General features: G+C 54.2%; 3 protein-coding genes across 7 annotated transcripts in view; all 3 read right to left on the reverse strand.

Moving 5' to 3' along the window:
• Nucleotides 1–1,570, reverse strand: part of LOC134810439 (ras GTPase-activating protein 4-like) — a 14,727-nt gene extending 13,157 nt beyond the window's left edge. The window contains exon 1 of the mRNA XM_063814420.1: nt 1,486–1,570. The gene's annotated coding sequence lies outside the window, so the exon portion shown is untranslated. The remainder of the gene's footprint in view (nt 1–1,485) is intronic.
• LOC134806942 (ras GTPase-activating protein 4-like) overlaps nt 1–23,858 on the reverse strand; it is a 25,918-nt gene extending 2,060 nt beyond the window's left edge. Inside the window, exons 1-14 of one of the 5 annotated variants that reach the window (XM_063814311.1) lie at nt 23,718–23,858; nt 17,052–17,183; nt 16,655–16,749; nt 12,757–12,874; nt 12,379–12,529; nt 12,050–12,114; nt 11,193–11,305; nt 10,795–10,987; nt 10,452–10,589; nt 9,739–9,883; nt 9,027–9,196; nt 6,921–7,058; nt 4,966–5,079; nt 4,380–4,447 (exon numbers count right to left, since the gene is read on the reverse strand). In XM_063814311.1, coding sequence (XP_063670381.1) covers nt 5,038–5,079; nt 6,921–7,058; nt 9,027–9,196; nt 9,739–9,883; nt 10,452–10,589; nt 10,795–10,987; nt 11,193–11,305; nt 12,050–12,114; nt 12,379–12,529; nt 12,757–12,874; nt 16,655–16,749; nt 17,052–17,117 — 1,434 coding nt within the window. In that variant the 5' untranslated portion in view covers nt 17,118–17,183; nt 23,718–23,858 and the 3' untranslated portion in view covers nt 4,380–4,447; nt 4,966–5,037. Of the gene's footprint in view, nt 1–4,379; nt 4,448–4,965; nt 5,080–6,920; nt 7,059–9,026; nt 9,197–9,738; nt 9,884–10,451; nt 10,590–10,794; nt 10,988–11,192; nt 11,306–12,049; nt 12,115–12,378; nt 12,530–12,756; nt 12,875–16,654; nt 16,750–17,051; nt 17,184–23,717 lie in introns of those variants that run through there. The other 4 variants (XM_063814315.1, XM_063814313.1, XM_063814314.1 and 1 more) reach the window with 4 other exon arrangements.
• The window catches only part of LOC134810622 (DNA mismatch repair protein MutL-like), a 30,651-nt gene continuing 30,471 nt past the window's right edge, over nt 23,804–23,983 (reverse strand). The window contains exon 9 of the mRNA XM_063815930.1: nt 23,804–23,896. Coding sequence (XP_063672000.1) covers nt 23,817–23,896 — 80 coding nt within the window. The 3' untranslated portion in view covers nt 23,804–23,816. The remainder of the gene's footprint in view (nt 23,897–23,983) is intronic.

The raw sequence follows: 23,983 nt of genomic DNA on the forward strand, positions 1-23,983 counted from the left end.
AGAAGGCCAACCACTGTGGCCCCAGAGGATGGGAGAGGGGAGATTCCTGGAGAGAGGGGAGGGCCAGGGAGACATGCTTCCATGCCTCCCATCTCCGTGGGTGACGATGGGTGCCTGAGAGAAGTGGCCCCGAGGTCCCAGAGCCCGGCCACGTGTGTGAGTGGGTGCACACGTGTGCATGCCTGTCCCCCAGACAGCCTGGTGCCCGGAAAGGATAAGGATGGAGGAAGCGGGTGAGTTGGGGTGGGGTGGGGGGGAATGAATGGCAGAGGCCAGAGAGTGAGCGAGTGTGGGGGCGTGGCTGAGGCTCGGCCCAAGCCCAGACATTTTCCATCCATTTCTATTTTCCCAGGACAGAAAATAACTCCCGGGAAGCCAGAGTGAGCAACATGGGCATCATCTGACCCACACCCCTCTGCCCAACGGAAGTCTTCCTCTTAGACAGGCTGACCCCTCAAGGGTGGGGGGAACACTGGCTCCATAGGGCTGCCTGGCTGGGGGCCACCCTCCTGCCTCACAGGCAGGGAGCGACTTGGGGAGGTGGGTTTGGAGCCGGAAGGGAAGACGCTTCTCACGGACAGAGTGTGACTCAGACCCAGGCCCAGACGGGAGTGCAGCCTGCAGCTAAAAATACCCTGGGGGTTGGGGGGTGGCCCTGTCACAGGTGACTCAGGCCCATGGAACCATCCAAACCACTGTCCCTCCTTGGGGGAACCCTCAATTTGCCCATCGGGAGATTTTCAGCAACTCTTTTCACCCCCCCAGCCCCACGAGGGACCCACTTACACACACTCCCACCAGGCCAAGTTCACACTGGCGTTAAACATAGGGAAGCCGGCCTTAGCACTGGGGGACTGAGGCTGTGTGATCAGAGTTCGGGGTCTCCTCACCCGTACCCCCTACTCCACTCCTCTGTGATGGCTCCAGTTCCTCCATGAGAACATTAGACTGTCCCTTAAGGGACATATCCCCTTGAGTGGAAATCACCCAAGAAGCATCTTCAAGTCCAGAAAACCTCCCCAGACCCTCTCTTTTTTCTTTCTTTCTTTTTTTTTTTTTTGAGATGCAGTCTCGCTTGTCACCCAGGCTGGAGTGCAGTGGCGCCATCTCAGCTCACTGCAACCTCTGCCTCCTGGGTTCAAGACTCCTGCCTCAGCCTCCTGAGTAGCTGAGATTACAGGCGCCTGCCACCATGCCCGGCTAATTGTTGTATTTTTAGTAGAGACAGGGTCTCACCATGGTGGTCAGGCTGGTCTTGAACTCCTGGCCTCAGGTGAACCACCTGCCTCGGCCTCCCAAAGTGCTGGGATTACAGGTGTGAGACACCGTGCCTGGAGAGACCCTCTCTTGAGAGCAGGCTTTGATGGGAGGTGGCCAGCTCTGGGACCAGGAGGTAGAGGTGGGGCGAGGGGGTGCTCAGCTTCCTCATTGGGTTTCTCTAGTTGCAGGGGACCCACTGCCCGCCCCCAGGCCCCTGAGTCTCACCTGGCCTCCAGCACAGAGCAGCGTAGCCGGCAGGCCCGGGCCCCTGGCCGCACTTCCAGCCGCAGGTGGATCTCGCCCTGCACCTCCTCATCGGGGTCAACCTCCGTCAGGTGGGCCCACCCGCTGAAACCTGTGGGGTCAGCTCAGCCAGGGACCCGGCCTTGAACCCCCATACCCTCCACCCTCAGCCCCACCAGGCACCTTGAGGCACCTCCATAATCTCCTGGGAATCCCCTAGGCACCTGTGAAGCAGGGGCTGGTATCCCCAATGACAGATGGGGAAACTGAGGCTCAGCAGGTGAAGAAACAGCAGTTGGAAGAGCTGGGATTAGAATCTAAGTCAGTGACCTGGGGCCTGTGCCCTCACTATTGTGTCATTTTTGTCGTCGTCATTTTTAGAGACAGGGTCTCACCCTGTGAGCCAGGTGTGGTGGTGCATGCCTGTAATCCCAGCTCCTCAGGAGGCTGAGGCAGGAGAATTGCTTGAACTCAGATCGCGCCATTGCACTCCAGACTGGGTGACAGAGCAAGACCCCATCTCAAAAAAAAAAAAAAAAAAAAAAAAAAGATGGAGTCTTGCTATGTTGCTCAGGCTGGTCTCAAACTCCTGACCTCAAGCAATCCTCCCACCTCAGCCTCCCAAGGTGCTGGGATTATAAGCGTGGGCCGCTGTACCCAGCCAGATTCCCCATCTTAAAACGGGAAGAGAGTGGCCCTCCCCTAGGGCTGCTGGGAGGAGGGTCTGAGGCCCAGATGGAGAAGCTACAAGATTGCGCCATTGCACTCCAGACTGGGTGACAGAGCAAGACCCCATCTCAAAAAAAAAAAAAAAAAGATGGAGTCTTGCTATGTTGCTCAGGCTGGTCTCAAACTCCTGACCTCAAGCCATCCTCCCACCTCAGCCTCCTAAGGTGCTGGGATTATAAGTGTGGGCCGCTGTACCCAGCCAGATTCCCCATCTTAAAACAGGAAGAGGGTGGCCCTCCCCTAGGGCTGCTGGGAGGAGGGTCTGAGGCCTGGATGGGGCAGCTACAAGGCACCCGGAGGAATAGCCTCACTGGGGCCCCTAGACCCCAGAGACGCTGGCTAAGGCTGCAGGTGGGAAAGCCCTTTGGCCTGGCAGGGGCCAAGAAGCCCCATGAGTCAGCAGAACCTGCCTCCGCCCTGCCCCCATCCCTGGCCCAGCGTCACAGACAGGAGCAGGTGTGTGTGGGGGGAAGCCAGTAAGCGGGACACAAAGGCTCTGATGGCAGAGCCCATAGCATCCAAGAACTGGTTTGAACCCTCAGAGAAGCCCAGAGAAGGCAAAGAGCTGCCCAAGGTCACACACAGTGAGGCTGGCACAGGGCTGAACCCTCAAAATCATGTCTGGGCAGAGCATGGTGGTTCACACCTGTAATCCTAGCACCTTGGGGAGGCCAAGGCGGAAGGATCTGTCAAAGCCAGGAGTTCAAGACCAGCCTGGGCAACAGAGTGAGACCCCCATCTCCATTTTTTTTTTTTTTTTTGAGACACAGTCTTGCTGTCACCTAGGCTGGAGTGCAATGGTGCAATCTTGGCTCACTGCAACCTCTGCCTCCCAGGTTCAAGAGATTTTCCTGTCTCAGCCTCCCTAGTAGCTGGGATTACAGGTGAGTGCCACCATGCCCAGGTAATTTTTATATTTTTAGTAGAGACAGGGTTTCACCATGTTGACGAGGCTGGTCTTGAACTCCTAATCTCAAGTGAATTGCCACTGGGATTACAGGTGTGAGCCACCATGCACGGCCTCCATCTTTGTTTTTCTTTTGGAGATGGAGTCTTGCTCTGTCATCCAGGTTGGAGTGCAATGGCGTGATCTTGACTCACTGCAACCTCCGCCTCCTGGATTCAAGCGATTCTCCTGCCTCAGCCTCCTGAGTAGCTGGGATTACAGGTGCCCACCACCACGTCCAGCTAATTTTTTGTATTTTTAGTAGACACAGAGTTTTGCCATGTTGGCCAGGCTGGTCTTGAACTCCTGACCTCAGGTGATCCACCTGCCTCGGCCTCCCAAAGTGCTGGGATTATAGGTGTGAGCCACTGCACCCGGCCTCTATTTTATTTTTTGTTTTTATTTTTTATTCATTTATTTATTTATTTTTGAGGTGGATTCTTGCTCCGTTGCTGAGGCTGGAGTGCAGTGGCGCCATCTCGGCTTACTGCAAGCTTTGCCTCCCGGGTTCACGCCATTCTCCTGCTTCAGCCTGCCAAGTAGCTAGGACTACAGGTGCCTGCCACCACGCCCAGCTAATTTTTTTGTATTTTTAGTAGAGACGGGGTTTCACTGTGTTAGCCAGGATGGTCTCGATCTCCTGACCTCGTGATCCACCCGTCTCGGCCTCCCAAAGTGCTGGGATTACAGGTGTGAGCCACCGTGCCCGGCCTTTTTTTTTTTTTTTTTAAACTATATAAAAATTGTAAAAACAATAACACAAAACAATGTCTGCATCCCAGAAATAATTGAAAGGGATCTCCAGCCTGGACTGGCTCTAGGCCAACCCTTCAGACTTAGGACACAGTAGTACTAGGGCCCAGATGGAGGCGACCCCATGGGTTACAGAAGGAGCTGGCCTGATTTGGAGAAGGGGTCCCTATGCTTCAGCAATAGAGTGTAAGGCGGCCCCTTCTTCTGCCAGCAGAGGCCTCAGATTCCACCCATAGCAGCCCCTCTTCACCCTAGGGAAGAGGCAGTAACAACCAGGCTTGGGAACATGCTGCAGAACAGAGGCCAGGAGTACAGAATGTGGCCCCGGCTTCTGGGGAGAGTAGAAATGGCTTTCCCTGAGCAGGAGACCAGACGGAGCCTAGAGGGGAGGTCTCCGAGTGGGAGGGAGGCCAGGGACTGGGCAGACCAGTGCGGGAGGGAAGGGAGAACTTACCCTTAGGGTGAGAGGCTATGGTGTCCCTTGTAAGGCAGACCTTTCCGATAACGTCGTCCCGGCTAGAGGAGGGAGATGGAGGCAGAGCTGGGCAGGGCTTCAGTATCTGCCCTCTGGGACCTCCCACCAAGTTCAGGACCCCCCCGGGGGGAGCAGGGTGGTGGACACCGCTGTCATTTCCAGAGTAACCCAACAGAGCTGGACCTGTGGCCCTTCTGTAGGCTGTGGGTTCTGGACCCTCTAGGGGGATGTGATAGGTTTCTCACATGCCCACACATGCCAAGCTCACACTCTCTGGGTGCCCATCTCACAGCTCACAACTGCACGCACACGTGTAGTCCATGCACACTTGTGCCCGCATGCCTGCACACACACGTGTGTATGTGGCGCATGCACCATGGAGCCACGCATGCGCACACCCACACGCTCAAGCCTTTCGCCCTCCCAGGCCCCCAGGCTCTGCCTCCCTCCAGGCTGCAAAGAGGATGCCAAAAAGGACCCAGGAGTCCTGGTGGTGCAATGGGCCAGGGAGCAATCAGATGGCCAGGTCTGGGTCCCAGCTGGAGAGGGGGGCACTCACCTGAGGGCATCCTCATCCATGACGTAGAAAGCCACAGCGTGGAAGGTGGGCGGCAGGTGCACTTGGTACTCCTCACCCCAGAAGGGGCACAGGGTCTTCTACACTGTGGCTGTCCTGCAGGAGAGAACCCTCAGCATGTGCCCAGGCCACTCCCAGGCCCTGGGCTGGGACCTTCCTTGTATCTCCCCCTACCCCTATAACAACTGGCTCTGCCACTGATGTGTTTTCCCTGTGCCAGACCCTACTGTTCACCACCAATCACTACCCCCTGACATTCCTCTCTGCTCTGGATGGGGCACAGGGCTGCCTCTCTCTGGCTGTTATTTATTTTATTTTATTTTTTTGAGACGGAGTCTCGCTCTGTCGCCCAGGCTAGAGTGCAGTGGCGTCATCTCAGCTCACTGCAACCTCTGCCTCCCAGGTTCAAGCAATTCTCCCTGCCTCAGCTTCCTGAGTAGCTGGGATTACAGACGCCTGCCACCACGCCCAGCTAATTTTGTCATTTTAGTAGAGACAGGGTTTCACCCTGTTGGCCAGGCTGCTCTCGAACTCCTGACCTCAGGTGGTCTGCCCGCCTCGGACTTCCAAAGTGCTGGGATGACAGGCGTGAGCCACCGTGCCCAGCCTCTCCAGCTGTTTTACATTTGGGGAAACTGAGATCACAGTTGGCAGGCATTGGCCTCAGGTCACAGGGTAGCTGCCTCAGGGCGACTGCTGAGCCTGGCCTCACATCCTCACCCAGCTCTGGTCAACCCCCTGTGGATCAGAGCCTTCAACTCATGGGACTCACTCCGTAGCCCAGGCTGGAGTGCAGTGGTGTGATCATAGTTCACTGCAGCCTCCAACTCCTGGGTTCAGGCTATCTTCCTGCCTCAGCCTCCCAAGTAGCTGGAATCACAGGTGCATGCCATCATGGCTGGCTAATTTTTTTTTTGTAGAGATGGGGTCTTGCTACATTGGCCAGGCTGTTCTCAAACTCCTGGCCTCCAGTGATCCTCCCACCTCAGCCTCCCAAAGTACTGGGACTACAGGCATGAGCCGACATTTGAAACATGTATTTATTGGCCCATCTTCTCCCTGGGATATCAGCTCCATGAGGGCAGGACTCTGCCTCATCTGCCACTGTATCCCCTCACCTAGAATCATGCCTGGAACCTAGGAGGTGCTCAGTAAGTATTTTTTAAATAAATGAATGAATGAGTTAATGAAGGAACAGATGAGAAGGTTACTTGAGAACCTGCACCCAAAGCCACACAGAGCATAATGTTTGATTATTAGGCATTGATACAGACACAGAACCACACAGGTGCCAGCTCAGACTTTCTTTTTTAGAGAAAGGGTCTTGCTCTGTTGCCCCGGCTAGAATGCTGGGATTATCCGCGTGAACCAGCGTGCCTGGCCCCCATCTCAGTTATCTGGAAATAGTTTCCAACAAACGGGTGCAACGTGCAAATTTCACCTCACAGGGATGCACCTGTCTGTGCACTGGCCCACACACAGACCTACACATGGATGCCCAGGGAAAGACATGGGCCATGGCCTCCTGGGGGCTCAGGCCCCTGGACAACACACACACACCTGTCCCTGACACCTCCCAGATTAGACACACCCTGCGGTGCCTGATGTAGCTGGTAGCGGGGCGAGAGGCTCAATCAACTCTTTTCTCATCCAGTCCACTCAGGCCCCTCCCACAGCACCCAGGCCACTCCCACAGAGCTCAGGCCACTCCCATAGCACCCAGGCCATTCCCACAGCACCCAGGCCATTCCCATAGCATCCAGGGCACTCCCACAGCACCCAGGCCACTCCCATAGAGCTCAGGCCACTCCCACAATACCCAGGCCACTCCCACAGGGCTCATGCCACTCCCACAGTACCCAGGCCACTCCCACAGCACCCAAGCCACTCCCACAGTGTTCAGGCCACTCCCACAGCACCCGCTCCCCTCCCTGCACCTTGCACTGCAGGTAGGCAGTCTGGGGTCTGCCGGCGTCGTCCGTGTAGATGACCTGCATGACGTGCAAGCTGCCAAAGCTCTTTTCCTCAACCTTTTCCGCTGCCCGGATGTTGGCTAACTTGATGAGGGCGCTTTTCTGGGGCAGGCAGGGAGGAGGAGGCTCAGGGACCTAGCCAGGGCCATTCCATTCCCCATCTCTGGGCCTCAGTCTCCCCTTCTGCAGCACCAGGGGTAGGCGTGGGAGACCCAGAGTGACCTCAGCCAGGGCAGAGCACAGACTGATGGTGACCAAGTGCCCAGCAACTGGGAGAGGAGGACCTGGCCTCCCTGGGGGGCACTCCCAGAAGGCCTCGGAGGTGTGAGCTTTGGGGTAGTGTCTGGACAGCCAGCATTCCCTGGGCTACAAAGTCAATCCAGCCGTGGCCAAGACTTTGTGACTTTGCATTTATTAGTTTTCCCACTTGCTTTTGTAGTCCCAGGCTCTAATAGTCATATCCTGACCGGGCGCAGTGGCTCACACATGTAATCCCAGCATTTTGGGAGGCCGAGGAAGGCAGATCACCTGAGGCTGGGAGTTCGAGACCAGCCTGACAAACATGGAGAAACTCCGTGTCTACTAAAAATACAAAATTAGCCGGGCATGGTGGTGCATGCCTGTAATCCCAGCTACTTGGGAGGCTGAGGCAGGAGAATCGCTTGAACCCGGGAGGCGGAGGTTGCGGTGAGCCAAGATCGCACCATTGCACTCTGGCCTGGGCAACAAAAGCGAAACTCCATCTCAAAAAAAAAAAAAGGGACCAGAATTAAATAATGCCCATGTAGTCAAATCTTTGAACCCTGGCAAGGAAGATGTATAATAATCATCTGAGTGCTTTGGGAGGCTGGGGCAGGAGGATTGCCTGAGGCCAGGAGTTTGAGAACAGCCTGGGCAGCATAGCAAGACCCCATCTCCGCAAAAAAAAAAGTTAAAGAAAATTAGCTGGGCTTGGTGGCACGTGCCTGTAGTCCCAGCTACTCGGGAGGCTGAGGCAGGAAGATTGCTTGAGCCCAGGAGTTTGAGGCTGCAGTCAGCTATGATCGCACCACTGCACTACAGCCTGGGTGACAGAGCAAGACCCTGTCTCAAAAAATAATTATCATCATCTGAGGGGTCTTTGGTGGGAAGGGGCGGGCCCATCATCTGGTGGGACCCCTGAGCTGGTTGAGAACAGGGTGGGTGATGAGCTCCTTCACCTACTCCTAGCCCGCTCTCACCTGCCCAGGGCTAGGCTGGGTACTCCTGGAAGATCATCCCCATAGCCTGCATGACTGGGGGCAGGTGTACAGCAAGCAGTCACCAGGTCCATGGAGGAAGTATGTCCTCAGCTCTTCCTGGGAGAAGAGAGCTTGCAGGAGAGGTGACCCATGACTCAGAGAGGGCTGTACAAGGTGAACTTTGAGATCCCTTCCCACGCCAAGATTCCGTGCTTCTATATTCCTGCCTCTTCCAGGAAGCCTCCCCTGTTTGCCCTAGCCTCCTACTCATCTAGCAGCCCAGGTGATGTACTATCTTTAATAATACCATTTGCCTAAATAGTACTACCTGCCAGGCCCTGGGTCAGGACCCTTAGGGAGATCATCTCATTTAATCCTCAACAACCTGGTAAGGTCGGATCAACTTCCTCCATATTCATTTTCTTTTTTGAGACGGAGTCTTGCTCTGTTGCCCAGGTTGGAGTGCAGTGGCACGATCTCGGCTCACTGCAACTTCTGCCTCCCGGGTTCAAGCGATTCCCGTGCCTCAGCCTCCCGAGTAGCTGGGACTACAGGCACCTACCACCACACCCGGCTGATTTTTTGTATTTTTAGTAGAGACGGGGTTTCTCCATGTTGGCCAGGCTGGTCTCAAACTCCTAACCTCAAGTGATCCACCCGCCTCAGCCTCCCAAAGTCCTGGGATTACAGGCGTGAGCCACCATGCCCGGCCCTCCTAGGTTCTGACAAGCAGTACAGATGCCACACACCTGGCTTTCTTCTCTGACCCCGGGGGTACCTCAAGTGGGCTCCAAGGAAGGGGACAGGTGCCTCTAAGGTGCCCCACTTGCCGGCCTCCCTCCTTACCCACCTTGGAGCTGGGCGTCTTCGCGAAGCTGAGGGCCTCGGTAGTGAGGGAGAAGTAGAGCTTCTTGAAGGAGGAGGACATGAGGGGGCCCTTGCCCTTGGTCCTGTGGATGAAGAGTGGCCCCTCCTTCACAGGTGGCGCCTGCAAACTCAGCGTCCGCTGCAGGTCCAGCTCTGCCAGGCCAGGGAGGGAGGGGAAGAGAGAGCCCAGTGAATGAGGGCGGGACTGGGGGGGGGGGGCGGAGCAGTGGGCGGGGCCGTGGGGCTCAAGGGCTGAGCAAATCTGAACAGCAGGCAGTGGACGTAGTCATGGGGCTCAAGGGCGGAGCAAACATCAACAGCTGGTGGTGAGCGGGGTGACAGGTGGACTGAGGAAGGCAGGGCCATGGGCTTGGAGGCGGGACACGCGTCAGTAGCAGGTGGCGGCGGGGCCATGGAGCTCAAGGATGGAGCAAATGTCAACAGGCACAGATGATGGGGGGTGAGGCCATGGGTCTAGGGGTAGGGCAAACGTCAACAGCAGGCAGTGGGCAGGGTCACAGGAAGCACAAACAGTGGTGCGTGGGTCTATGGCCTGGGGGCCTGGCAAATGTCAACAGCAGGCGGTGGGTGGGGCCACGAGAGGAACAAACAGCGGTGGGTGGGGCCGTGGGGCTCAAAGGCGGAGCAAATGTCAGCAGTAGGCTGTGGGCGGGTCTGTGCAGGGCGGCGCTCACCGTCCTTCTCCTCGATGTCCACGAGCTTGATGATGAAGTCCTTCAGCTGCGCCACGCCCTGGCGCACGGTGGGCTGCAGCGGCTCCATCCAAGCCTCCTTGGCCCTGGAAGCCGGCGTGTCCATGTTGCCCACGTTCTGGACTGCCTGGAGGTGACAGCAGGAAGGACCAGGTTCTGCTAGGTTAGGGGCCTAGCCACTGCACCCCCTCCCACCCCCCCTCCCCAAGTCTTTGCTACTCAGCTGTAGCGATGGAGGCAGAGGCGACAGAGGCCATGCCCACGGGCCCCCTCCAGCGCCACTAGGGATCAGGGAGGAGAGGATCATGAAGTTTGATGCCTTATGATAACTGAGACCACTTGGGCCTTCCTCTGTAGGTTTAGCTGACGCTGCTGCACTGGATACCCCACCCCGGTGCCGGGCACATAGGTGCAGCCTGAGAGTAAGCAGACCCGGGTTGGAAGGTCCCGCGATTCACCACCGACAGGATGGGAGGCCTTGGCAACCCCCGACCCCTCGCAGGTCTGTTCCTTTATCCATGAGATGCAGCTCGGACAAGGTGGCCACAGGAAGGCTTTGCAAACTGTGAAGTGCAGTGCCTACGTGAGCGTGCCAATGGCCTCGCCGGAGCCGGTAGGGAACACTCTGCAGTCCAGGCCAGGGCCCCGGTAGGACACCCAGCTGTGCATCCCGCCCGTGGCCGCAAGGCCCGCACCTTGGCCAACAGGAGCGGGGTGCGGCTGGTGCGGGCGTCCGCGTGGCGCTCCCGCAGGTGGAAGAGCTTGGGCGACATGATGGCGGGAGAGAAGAAGCGCAGGCACAGGAAGCTGGTGACGGCGATGAACGGTACATTCTGGAGGGGTGCGGAAGAGCGCGGGCTGGAGTCCCCCAGACCAGGGCTCCTGGCAGCCCCCTCCCCTTAGGCTCCGTCCCTGACCCTCGCCGGGACACAGCCTCCCTGGTCCTCCCCAGCGCTCCCTGGTTCCCCACCGCTCTTCGCCCCTCGCCCCAGCCCAGTCCAACCCGGCCCAGCCTAGCCCAGCGGGTGGAGGGCGCACCTCGTGCTGGGCGCCGGGGAAGCGCTCGCGCACGCGCCCGAAGAGCTGGCGGAAGGTGGCGCGCACCACGGCGGGGCACGCGCGAACCGAGCGGCTGAGCGCGCTCAGCAGGGCCCCCAGGTGGGCGCGCAGCATCTGCGCGCTCTGCTCCAGCACCTCGGCCTCGGTCTGCGGGCGGTGCAGCCCGGAGCACCTGCGTGGAAAGGGGCGGGTTGGCAGAGGAGGTCGCGGTCAGCGCCAGGGCCACGACAGGAACAGTGGCTCTCACAGCAGCCAGGACACGGACACAGGGGACAATACACGGGTGGGCAGAAGCACAAACACACATGCTGACAGGGCCTGATCCCAACCCGCTGCCGCTGCGCCCCGCACCCCCCCGGAGTTACCCCCGGCCTCACCCTACATCCTCAACTTCCACTTTGCTGGGGTCCAGCTCCACGTACTTCTTCTCCTCAAACACCTTGTTGATGATGGGGACCAGGACGCCGTGCAGGTACTGCATCCCGGTCACCTGGGGACCACCCCAGGTCACACTGATCCTGTCTCCCCCAGTCCCACTCCAGCTGCCCACCTTCTCCCGGCAGCCGCCCTTGCACCGTTTGCCTGCCCTATCCGCCCAGGAGGGGGCCAGGTACACATGCAGGGCAAACTGTTTATTCATGAATGAATGAATGAGTGAGTGAATGAGTGACTAGAATTCTTAGCCCTTGTAATCCTAGCACTTTGGGAGGCCAAGGCAGGAGGATCACTTGAGGCCAGGAGTTTGAGGCCAGCCTGGGCAACATAGTGAGACTGTCTCTAACTTAAATTTTAATCACACACACATTCTTTTTGGGGGGGGTGCGGGGCACGGAGTCTAGCACGGGGCCCAGGCTAGAGTGCAGTGGCGTGAGCTCACTACAACCTCTGGCTCCTGGTTCAAGTGAGTCTCCTGCCTCAGCCTCCCCAGTAGCTGGGATTACAGGTGCCCACCACCATGCCAGGCTAATTTTTGTATTTTTAGTAGAGATGGGGTTTCGCCATGTTGGCCAGGCTGGTCTCCAACTCCTGACCTTAAGTGATCCGCCCGCCTCAGCCTCCCAAAGTGCTGGAATTACAGGCATGAGCCACTATGCCCAGCCCACGTTCTTAACCTTAAAGGGCTCTGAATATGGAGATAGAACACTGGAGTCGAAGTCCCAGCCCCCTCTGTCACTCTCTCTGAAGCTCAGTGTTGTCATTTGCAAGATGAGGACAATATAGCATGCAACCTCACCTTCAGAAAAGACTCCATGGACTTTGAGGCCAGAGAGTTGCTCCGGAACAGGGTGTTGGTCTCACCTACAAACAGAGGTCCCAGTGGGTAGGGGGCTGGGACAAAGCTTTTGGGGGAGGGGGAGGACAGAGGACCTTGGGGCTGGGGGATCTAAGCTGGCCCCTCAATAAAGGGCCTCCTCACCACCTCCCAGCCCACTGTCCCACCTCTGCCCTTGGCTCTGTTCCTTGCCTCCCTCCTGTCTGACCCCATCTGCCTCCCACAGGAGGAGCCCACCCACCCCCAAACACCTCCCAGTGTTCTGGGCCCAGCTCCTTCCCAGGCCTCACTGGTGCGACTCAGCTCCAGCTGGAAGAGCAGGTCCAGGAAGTCCTTGGCCAGCCCCTGCCCCAGGAAGAGCTTGAGCAGGTTCATGGCCACGTCCTGGCGACACTCGGTGCTGGTTGTCTCCTTGATGAGTGGGATCAGCTGCCCTGGGCCCTGCAGGGAGAGGCACGGGGGATCCCGAACCTTTCCCTCTGAGGACCTCAGAGCATCCCAGGGAAAGAGGACATTTTCCCAAGGGGTGGCTGGGGACGGGGCCCTGGACACTGGCCAGCTCCTCACATCCCCAGACCTCAGGTTTCTGCTCTGCAGAATGGGTTTAGAAGGACAGGCGCACAGGCCTACTGCCACTGGACCCTCCCACCCTGCCCAGGCCCCCTCACCTGCATGCCCAGCTTGACCTCGTGGCACAGCAGGTGCACCAGTGGCTGGTAGTAGCTGGAGGGCAGCACCGTCTCGTCCCGCAGCCGAACCTCCAGCTGCAAGGAGCCCAGGTTGCCCCTGGAATGGGCAGCCTGTGACCTCTCCACCAGGGACTCAGGCCACCCTGGACCACACCGCTCCCATGGCCTCCAGTTTTTTCCCTTGGGGCCAGCCTCCCATCTCTCTGCTCATGCCCTCCATCCGGGTGCCCTGCACAGCTCTGCCTCCCAGGCTCTGCCCGGGCTATTTATTTTCTGTTTTTGGAAAGCCCTTCCTGTCTCTGCACTCAAGGAACCTCTATCTGTCTTCGAGGTCTGGCTCCCTGCCACCTCCAAGCTTGGGTATGTGGAGCTGCCAGCCTTGAATCTATCAACTCCCAGATAATGGCACCATCATGGGTACACTTTACAGCAGAAGCAAATCCCCAACCCTCATAACAACCTAATAGGGAAACTGAGACCCGAGCCAGTTCAGCAACTTGCCACATTAGATTGAGCTTCCCAGCTTCCCTGTTCTGATAGGGAAGTTCAGAACAGAGGAGGGTGTGGACCAAGTGGGAGCCTCTAAGGCTCGCACTGCCCCTGCTCAGCACGAGCCTCATGCACAGAGCAGTATTAAGATGGGCCCCTGGGCCTGGCGCAGTGGCTCATGCCTGTAATCCCAGCACTTTGGGAGGCCAAGGCAGGCAGATCACTTGAGGTCACGAGTTCAAGACCAGCCTGGCTGACACGGCAAAACCCCATCTCTATTAAAATATATATATAAAAATTAGCCAGGCATTGTGGCAGGTGCCTGTAATCGCAGCTACTCGGGAGACTGAGGCAGGAGAAGCGCTTCAACCCAGGAGGCAGAGGTTGCAGTGAGCCAGGATTGCACCACTGCACTCCAGCCTGACTCTGTCTCAAAAAAAATAAAAATAAAAAATAAGATGGCAAGATGGGCCTTGGCTGGTTCTATGGAAACACCTTGTGCTGGACACACAGCCGTCCACCTGCTCCTACCCTGTTAAGGATGGGAACTGGGGGAATGGGGGTCTGGGGCCTTCCACAGGGACACAAAGCTGAGCCATTGAGGGCTGTGGGCCACAGCAAACAAGCCAGAGGGCTTCCTAGACAGGCTGCCAGATTTAGCAAAACGACCCAAGACACCCAGTTAAATGTGAATATTTTATTTACTTATTAACTATTTTTTTTAGAGATGGGGTCTTGCTATGTTGCCCAGGCTGGTCTTGAACTCCTGGGCTCAAGTGATCCTCCTGCCTTGGCCTCCCAAAGTGCTGAGATTACAGGCATGCGCCACCATAACCGGCCTAAATTTGAATATTTTTAGTATAGGTATGTCTCAAATAGTGCATGGTCATTCTTCTTCTTTATTATTATTATTTTTTTTTTGCTGAGATGGAGTCCTGCTCTGTCACCCAGGCTGGAGTGCAGTGGCGCGATCTCGGCTCACTGCAACCTCCACCTCCCAGGTTCAAGCAATTCTCCATCCTCAGCCTCCCAAGTAGCTGAGATTAGAGGTGCCCGCCACCATATCCGGGAAATTTTTGTATTTTTAGTAGAGACGGGATTTCACCATGTTGGCCAGGCTGGTCTTGAACTCCTGATCTCATGATCCACCCGCCTCGGCCACCCAAAGTGCTCAGATTACAGGCATGAGCCACCGCACCCGGCTGTTTTCTTGAGACGGAGTTTCGCTCTTGTCACCGAGGCTGGAGTGCAGTGGTGGGATCTCGGCTCACTGCAACCTCCGTCTCCTGGGTTCAAGCAATTATCCTGCTTCAGCCTCCCAAGTAGCTTGGATTACAGGTGCCCACCACCACTTTTTGTACTTTTAGTAGAGACGGTGTTTCACCATGTTGGCCAGGCTGGTCTCGAACTCTTGACCTCAAGTGATCCACCCGCCTCAAACTCCCAAAGTGTTGGGATTACAGGTGTGAGTCACCACGCCCAGCGGTTATTCTTATACTAAAAAAGTATTCACAGCCGGGCACAGGTCAGGAGTTCAACATCAAGCCCGGCCATCACGGTGAAACCCCATCTCTACTAAAACTACAAAAAATTAGCCAGGTGAGGTGGTCCTAGCTACCTGGAACGTTGAGGTGGGAGGACTGCTTGCACCCAGGAGGTGGAGGCTACAGTGAGCTATGATCACCACTGCACTGGTGGTACAGGTGCATGCCTGTAATCCCAGCTACTTGGGAGGCTGAGGCATGAGAATTGCTTGAACCTGGGAGGCGGAGGTTGCAGTGAGCCAAGCCCGTGCCACTGCACTCCATCCAGCCTAGGTGACAGAGTGAGATTCTGCTCAAAAAAAAAAAAAAAAGTATTCACTGTTTATCTGAAATTAAGTTTTAACTGGGTGTTCTTTTTTTTTTTTTTGAGACAGAGTCTAGCTTTGTCACTCAGGCTAGAGTGCAGTGGCGCAATCTTGGCTCACTACAACCTCTGCCTCCGGGGTTCAAGCAATTCTGCCTGCCTCAGCCTCCCGAGTAGCTGGGATTACAGGCGCCCGCCATCTGGCCAGGCTGGTCTCAAACTCCTGACCTCAGGTGATCCGCCCACCTCGACCTCCCAAAGTGCTGGGATTACAGGCGTGAGCCACCGCGCCTGGCCTAATTTTTATTTCTTTGTAGAGACGGAGTCTCACTTTCTTGCCCAGGCTGGTCTCAAACTCCTTGCCCCAAGTGATCCTCCCACCTTGGCCTCCCAAAGAGCTGGGATTACAGGCATGAGCCACCACTCCTGGCCAACGGTGTCCTATCTTATCTCACAACCCTATTCCTGGAGAATCTGGCATAGGGAGTTGGAGCTATGGCTCAGGGACACTGACCTTGGAGACTTGAACCCTGGTCTGAAGTCTGCAGGGAAATTTTCAAAGGGAAAATGTCTGAGTACTTGTTTCAGAAACTTCCAGAGGCAGAAAGCAGGAGACCTGTACAAACTGTGAGCTAAGAAGACAGACCTGGCCGGGTGCGGTGGCCCATGGCTGTAATCCTAGCACTTTGGCAGGCTGAGACAGGTGGATCACTTGAGGTCAGGTGTTCGAGACCAACTTGGCCAACATGGTGAAACCCTGTCTCTACTAAAAATACAAAAATTAGCCGAGCATGGTGGCACACAGTTGTAATCCCAGCTAATCAGGAGGTTGAGGCAGGAGAATCACTGGAACCCAGGAGGTGGAGGTTGCAGTGAGCCAAGATTGTGCCGCTGCACTCCAGCCTGGGTGACAGAGCAAGACTCCATCTCAAAAAAAAAAAAAAAAAAAAAAGACAGAAGACAGAGCTGAGCTGAATGCAGAACTGTGGGGAATAATAAAGGGGAGGGGCCGGGCGCGGTGGCTCATGCCTGTAATCCCAGTACTTGGGGAGGCCGAGGCGGGTGGATCACAAGGTCAGGAGATCGAGACCATCCTGGCTAACATGGTGAAACCCTGTCTCTACTAAAAATGCAAAAAATTAGCCAGGCGCGGTGGCGGGTGCCTGTAGTTCCAGCTACTTGGGAGGCTGAGGCAGGAGAATGGCATGAACCCGGGAGGCGGAGCCTGCAGTGAGTCGAGATCACGCCATTGCACTCCAGCCTGGGGACAGAGTGAGACTCCATCTCAAAATAAATAAATAAATAAATAAATAAATAAATAAATAAATAATAAATAATAAATAAAGGGGAGGTGGAGCCCAGCCGGGATGAGAAGGATGCTGGCTAGGTGGGCAGGGGCTGAGGGGACCCTGGAGCTGTGTCTCCTGACCTCTCACCCCTGAGCAGCCCCCCTGCCCTGCCCTGCCTGCCTGTAGCCAATTCCCAAATGTCAGCCCCCACCCCACCCCTTGAGGCCGGCTGCCCAGCTCCATGCACTTACTCGTCATGCCGCCGGCTCTTGGACTGGTCGGGCTGCAGCCGGAACCAGCCCTCCTCCTGCTGCGCCACCCGCAGTCTCTGGACATCGATCACCACCTGGGGACATAGTGGCAGTTTTCCTGGAGCTGGGAGACCTGGGTCTCCTCCTTGCCAACTACTGTTCTTAGTGGGGAGGGGCCCCTTCCAAGGGTCCCTGAGTGCCAGTGGTGGTGGGGGGAAGTTGCTGGTTCTGGCAGACGGTGGAGGTGGGGGGGTAGTCCCAGGCTTCCTGAGTGTCTCTCTTTGGGGAAGCCGGAGGGAGGTCCCTGAGGATGGGATGGCTGCAATGGAGCCAGATGCTGGGGGACAGCAGGTGCAGCCTGCCGGGGGAGGAGGGGGAGCGGGGCGGTGGTGCTCACTTTGCCCAGGAAGTCGTTTCGGCTGACAAGGTCCCAGTCCCAGGCCTCCAAGCACAGCGCCTCCATGGCCCCCTCCTGCAGCTCAAATTCAAACGTCTCATTCCAGCGTGGGTAGCATGACTTCTTCACGATCTGCCCAGAGGAGGGTGGGAGGGGCTTAGGCTGATGCCACTGGACTCCCCAGGCTGGGCAAAAGGCAGAGCTGCCCTAGACACCTCCCCTGGGTTCCCCACAGCCTCCTCGCCTTGGAGGTTCTGCCACAGCAGAGGTCAAAATGTCCTGCCAGAGTAAAAGACAATCCTTATGATCCTCACCAAGGCGTGACATGACTCCCTACTCCCTCTTGGATCTCAACTCTCTCCACCTTTGCCTTTGCTGAACTTCGCTCCAGCCTCATTGGCTTTTTCTGCTGTTCTAAACATGCCATGCATATTCCTCTCTGGAATGCTGTTCCTTTGGAGGTAAGCATGGCGCTCTCTCCACCTCCTTCAGCTCTCTAAGTATCTTATCAGTGAGTCCTTTCTCAACCACCTTATAAAAAGTAATCACTTCCCACTCCCAAGGAACTTCTTTCCCCTCACAGTAATTGTCACCATTTGACACATATATTTTATTTTGTTTATTATTGTTACTTTTTGAGACAGTGTCTTGCTCTGTTGCCCAGGATGGAGTACAGTGGCACGATCTCAGCTCACTGCAACCTTAGCCTCCCATGTTCAAGTGATTTCTGGCTAATTTTTGTATTTTTAGTAGAGACGGGGTTTCGCCATGTTACCCAGGCTGGTCTCGAACTCCTGACCTCGGCCTCCCAAAGTGCTAGGGTTACAGGCATGAGCCACCACGCCCAGCCTTGACACATATATTTTAGTGTCCATCTTTTCCTGCAATAAAGTGTACAATTATTAGGGTAACGTGTTCAGTTCACTGTCTTATTCCCAGTGCTTAACAGTGGCAGGCAAATAGTTAATGATCAGTACATATTTTGTGAATGAATGTGACATGTTCTAATAGAAGTAGGAAATGAACACTTCGTGGGATGGGTAAACAGTGGGAGTCATGGCCAAAAATAGTTTAGAATGGATCATTTACTGCAATGGTTTTCAAGCACTTTTCTTTCTTTCTTTTTTTACAGAATCAGGGTATCACTCTTGCCCAGGCTGGAGTGCAGTGGCACAATCATAGCTCACTGCAACCTGAGAACTCTGAGCTTAAGCAATCCTCTTTTACCTCAACATTCCCAAGTAGCTGGGACTACAGGTGCGTGCCACCATGCCCAGCTAATTTAGCTTTTTCTCTTTTTTTTGAGAAAGGGTCTCACCCTGTCACCCAGGCTGGAGTGCAGTGGCACTATCACAGCCCACTGCAGCCTTGACCTCCTGGGCTCAAGCAATACTCCCACCTCAGCCTCCTGAATAGCTGGGACTACAAGTGCATGCCACCACTTCTGGCTAATTTTTAAATTTTTTTGTAGAAATGGGGTCTCCCTATGTTGCCCAGGCTGACCTCGAACTCCTGGGCTCAAGTGATCTGCCCACCTCGACCACTCAAAGTGCTGGGATTACAGGCATAAGCCACCATGCCCAGTCCAGCATATATATATATATTTTTAAACTGGAACTCATTTTTTTAAATGGAAGCACAATCTGAAAAAGGAATAAAACCCAAAGATTGACAACGGGCTAGAAAACCAGAAATCCCCAATTCAGCTTCTTCCCCTCACTCTCCCCTTTGAACTCATGATGCGTCTCAAAGCCCAGCTTGAAAGCCACAGATCTAGAGCTTGGATGGCATTCTAATGAGCTAAGCATCTAAACCGACCACAGTTGGGAGCCACTGAAAGTTTTCGAGCAGGTAAATGATAGATTGATTTATTCATTTTGAGACGGTCTTGCTCTGTCACCCAGGCTGGAGTATAGTGGCGCGATCTCAGCTCACTGCAGCCTCTACCTCCTGGGTTCAAGTGATTCTCCTGCCTCAGCCTCTGGAGTAGCTGGGATTACAGGCGTGCACCACCACGCCTGGCTAATTTTTCTATATTTAGTAGAGACGGGTTGGCCAGGGTGGTCTCGAACTCCTGACCTCAGGTAATCCACTTGCCTCCACATCCCACAGTGCTGGGATTACAGGTGTGAGCCACTGCGCCTGGCCTAAATTATTTAGATCCATGCTTTAGGAAGATTAGTCTCAAGAGAATGGGTAGACTGAACGATGACAGAAGGAGATGGCAATCAGGAAGATCAAAGAGAAGACTGCTGCAATAGGCAAGCTAATACTTAAAGTACAGAAGGAGGGGCCAGGGGAGACCAGTGAGAATGCAAAGAACAGAAAAATGGAGACAGCTGTCTAGGACCTGGCACCTCCCAGAAGGAAAAAGACGTTCAGAGTAAAATCTGTCAGTTTCATGCCTTAGTGACTGGTGAATTTAGTGAATGCACAGGAGGTGAAAGGCTGGGAGAGGAAGCAAATACCACCACTTCAGATTTAGACAGGGTCTGAGGTATGAAAAAGGTACATACAACTGTCCTACAAACAGATGAAATGCAGTCCTCACATGATATGCCCTGTTGGGAGCCTTTAGGAGCCATCTGGACAACCCTGGTCATTGAGATGGTGTGGAAGAGCAAGAAGTGCTCCAAGTGTGTCCAGAACAGACAGGCAGGGTGCTGTGGCTCATGCCTGTCATCCCAACACTTTGGAAAGTAGAGGTGGGAGGACGGCTTGAGGTCTGGAGTTGGAGACCAGCCTGAGCAACACAGCAAGACTCCACTTCTATAGAAAATTTTTAAAAATTAGCTGGGCGTGGTGGGCAGGCCTGTAGTCCCAGCTATGTGGAAGCTGAGGTGGGAGGGTTGCTCGAGCCCAGGAGTTCAAAGCTGCCATGAGCTATGATCACGCCACAGCACTCCAGCCTGGACAACATAGGGACACCCCATTTTTACCTAAAACTTTTAAAATTAGCCAGGCATGGTCAGCTGTGCGCACCTGTAGTGCCAGCTACTTGGAAGGTGGGGTGGAGGATCTCTTGAGTCCAGGAGTTGGAGGCTGCAGTAAGCCATGATAGCACCTCCGCACTCCCAGCCTGGGCGACAGGGATGGAGATCTCGATCTCGATCTCTCTCTCTCTCTCTCTCTCCCCGTCTCCCCTCTCTCTCTCATCTCTTTCTCTCTCTAGAAAGAGTTTTTTTTTTTTTTTGAATGAGGTTTCACTCTTGTTGCCCAGGCTGGAGTGCAATGGCACGATCTCAGCTCACTGCAACCTCCGCCTCCCAGGTTCAAGCGATTCTCCTGCCTCAGCCTCCTGACTAGCTGGGATTACAGGTGCCTGCCACCATGCCCGGCTAATTTTTGTATATTTAGTAGAAACGGGGTTTCACCATGTTGACCAGGCTGGTCTTGAACTTCTGACCTCAGGTGATCCACCCACCTCGGTCTCCCAAAGCGCTGGGATTACAGGCATGAGCCACCATGCCTGGCCTCGAAAGAGTCTTTATTTATTTATTTCTTTAAGACAGAGTCTCGCTCTGTCGCCCAGGCTCTGCACCAGAGTGCAGTGGTGCGTTCTCTCCTCACCACAACTGCCGCCTCCCGGGTTCAAGCAATTCTTGTGCCTCAGCCTCCAAGTATCTGGGACTACAGGCGCGTGTCACCACGCCCAGGTAATTTTTGTATTCTTAGTAGTCTCATTCTGTTGGCCAGGTTGGTCTGGAACTCCTGACCTCCAGTGATCCACCCGCCTCAGCCTCCCCAAGTGCTGGGATTACAGGTGTGAGCCACCATGCCCGGCCGAGACCTTGTCTCTTAAAAAAGACAAAACAGGGTCAGGGGGAGGGGGCAGCACAGAACAGAAACAGAACTTTGGGGAACAGAGACACGGCGCCGAGTTGAGCAGAAACCAGGGCAGAAGCACCAGGCAGAGATGGAAGACTGAGTTTCATCGAAGGAGTGGGATCCTGGGACCCAAGGGAGCGGGAGCACAGTAAGTAGGGATGAAGATGGCGAAAGCACGACCTGCCAGAGCGCTTGCTGACGAGCCACACTCCACACCTACTACGCGCTGTCACGTGCTCGACAAAACCCGACACACAACGCACAACGCTAAAGTTTATTGCTCAACAATGCAAATACAGTTAACATTACCGTACACTTAAAAATGGTTAAGACGGTAAATTGTATGTTACGTTTTTGTTTTTTGAGATGGAGTCTGGCTCTGTCACCCAGGCTGGAGTGCAGCGGTGTGATCTCCGCTCACTGCAAGCTCTGCCTCCCGGGTTCAGGCCATTCTCTTGCCTCAGTCTCCCAAGTAGCTGGGACTGCAGGTGCCCGCCACCACGCCCGGCTAATTTTTTTGTATTTTTAGTAGAGACGGGGTTTCACCGTGTTTGCCAGGATGGTCTCGATCTCCTGACCTCGTGATCCGCCCGCCTCGGCCTCCCAAAGTGCTGGGATTACAGGCATGAGCCACCGTGCCTGGCCATGTTACGTGTTTTTTTAACCACAATTTAAAATTAAATGAAGGGGGCTGGGTGCAGTGGCTCACGCCTGTAATCCCAGCACTTTGGGAAGCTGAGGTGGGCAGATCACAAGGCCAAGAGTTCAACAGAGAACTCCTGGCCAACAGACTGAAACCCCGTCTCTACTAAAAATACAAAAATAGGCCGGGCGTGATGGTGCATGCCTGTAATCTCAGCTACTCGGGAGGCTGAGGCACAAGAATCACTTGAACCTGGGAGGCAGAGGTTATCGTGAGCCAAGATTGTGCCACCGCACTCCAGCCTCAGTGACAGAGTGAGACTCTGTCTCAATAAATAAGTAGGCTGGGCACAGTGGCTCAGGCCTGTAATCCTAGCACTTTGAGAGGCCGAGGCAGGTGGATCACAAGGTCAGGAGTTAGAGACCAGCCTGACCAATATGGTGAAACCCCGTCTCTACTAAAAATATAAAAATTAGCCAGGCATGGTGGTGTGCACCTGTAATCCCAGCTACTTTGGGAGGCTGAGGCAGGAGAATCGCTTGAACCTGGGAGGGGGAGGCTGCAGTGAGCCGAGATCATGCCATTGCACTCCAGCCTGGGCGACAAGAGTGAGACACTATCTCAAAATGGAAGGAAGGAAGGGAGGGAGGGAGGGAGGAAGGGGGGAGGGAAGAGAGGAAGAAAGGAAGGGAAAATATGTATTATCTCAGCAAGTAAAATGCAGATGAAGGAAAAGGACAATGATCATTTGAATGGAAGATGGATCCACTGTAATCCAGGTATGGGAGAATACTGAACACTAATGTCAAAAGAAACAGAATGTGCTGACGATCTGCAAGGCATTTCACAGAAGACAAAGAACACAAACCATGGAGAGAAGACTAGCACAATCAAATAGTGGGAGGTGAGGAAGGTAGACAGAATTCATGATTTTGGAATGTGCACAGTTTATCATCAGACATTCTGAGAAAGAAGGAAGTGAACTATCTCACTGGTACTGCTATATTGTCAAGTAAAATATTCAACTAGGTTAAAAGTGTCAGACATATCAATTTGGAGGCAAGCTGCAAAAATACACAGGAAAAAAGGTCTTAGAAGTTGAGATTAGATAAACTCTTTTACGGGATACAAAGAAAACCAAAAAAGTGGAAAATGGGTTCTAAGAGGACACTCCTGAAAAGGCAAGAAAAGGAACTGACATTCACTTATGAAATTCACACTTCCTGAATGTCTACTATGGACAGAGCATGATTCCAGTTATGGGGAAGGGGAAATGAACACACAGACAGGTCATAAATGAGCATTGGGGAAAGAGGGGAAAGCTGAGGGAGCGCTACATCATCACATCAACTGAGCATGGACTTGGGGAAATAAGGTACACCACAAGCTGTGACTCAATTCACAAGCACAGGTGGAGGACGAGGTTTTGGTATCTGAATGCCTAAAGAAATAAATAAAATCGAGGGCAGAAAATAAGTCCAAGGTATTTTTAAAGCAAGGAAGGAAAGAAAATGGAAGATAAAAAGAATGAACATAAAAGTCTCAAGTTAATTTTTTATGTCAGACTTCTGAATGCCCCAAAATGAAACAATTCTGTAAGGCCAGGAGCAGTGGCTCAGGATTGTAATCTCAGCACCTGGGGAGGCTGAGGTGGGTGGATCACTTGAGGCCAGGAGTTCAAGATCAGCATGGCCAACATGGTGAAACCCTGTCTCTACTAAAAATACAAAAATTAGCCAGGCTTGGTGGCATGTGCCTGAAATCCCAGCTACTCAGGAGGCTGAGGAAGGAGAATCACTTGAACCTGGGAGGTGATGGTTGCAGTGAGCTGAGATCATACCAGTGCACACCAGCCTGGGTGACAGAACAAGACTCCGTCTCCAAAAACCAAACAAAAAAACAAACAAACAGCCCACAACAATTCTCTAATGGCGAGGGAGTAAATAAGTGACCGATAATGCTGGAGGAAGAGGAAGTGAATGGGTCCCCAGTATAGGTTAGAATGAAAAAATCCCTACCAATGTAAATCAAATATAAAATAAACAAAAGAGTTCATGTACGTGTGCGGGAAGGAAAGTGATATTTGGGGGTTGGGAGGTGTTACTGAGGGTACCGAATACATATAAACAACTCTTTAGTCACTCCCAAAGGTCTGGGATGAGCATTTTTTAACATTTGATACTCTACTAACTTACCTGGACTATGTTGACATGGAAATTCACCTCCCGTTATCCACAGCTCCTCTCCCTGCTCCAACTTAATGATGACGTTTGGCTTGGTGATATCATATCTTGTTAATGGGAAAAGAAGAAGGACTTGGGCAAGTTGCTCGGCTTCAGAATCTCCGAAGTACAAGATGTTGCCACCTCATAAGCTGCATAACAGAAATGCTCCATTTTTTACCTTATCAAAGTTAGAACCTTTCAATGAAGAATAATATAAACACTGCAGCTACTGCCCA

The sequence above is a fragment of the Pan troglodytes genome, chromosome 6, assembly GCF_028858775.2.
Source record: "Pan troglodytes isolate AG18354 chromosome 6, NHGRI_mPanTro3-v2.0_pri, whole genome shotgun sequence".
In the NCBI taxonomy this organism is placed as follows: Eukaryota; Metazoa; Chordata; class Mammalia; order Primates; family Hominidae; genus Pan; species Pan troglodytes.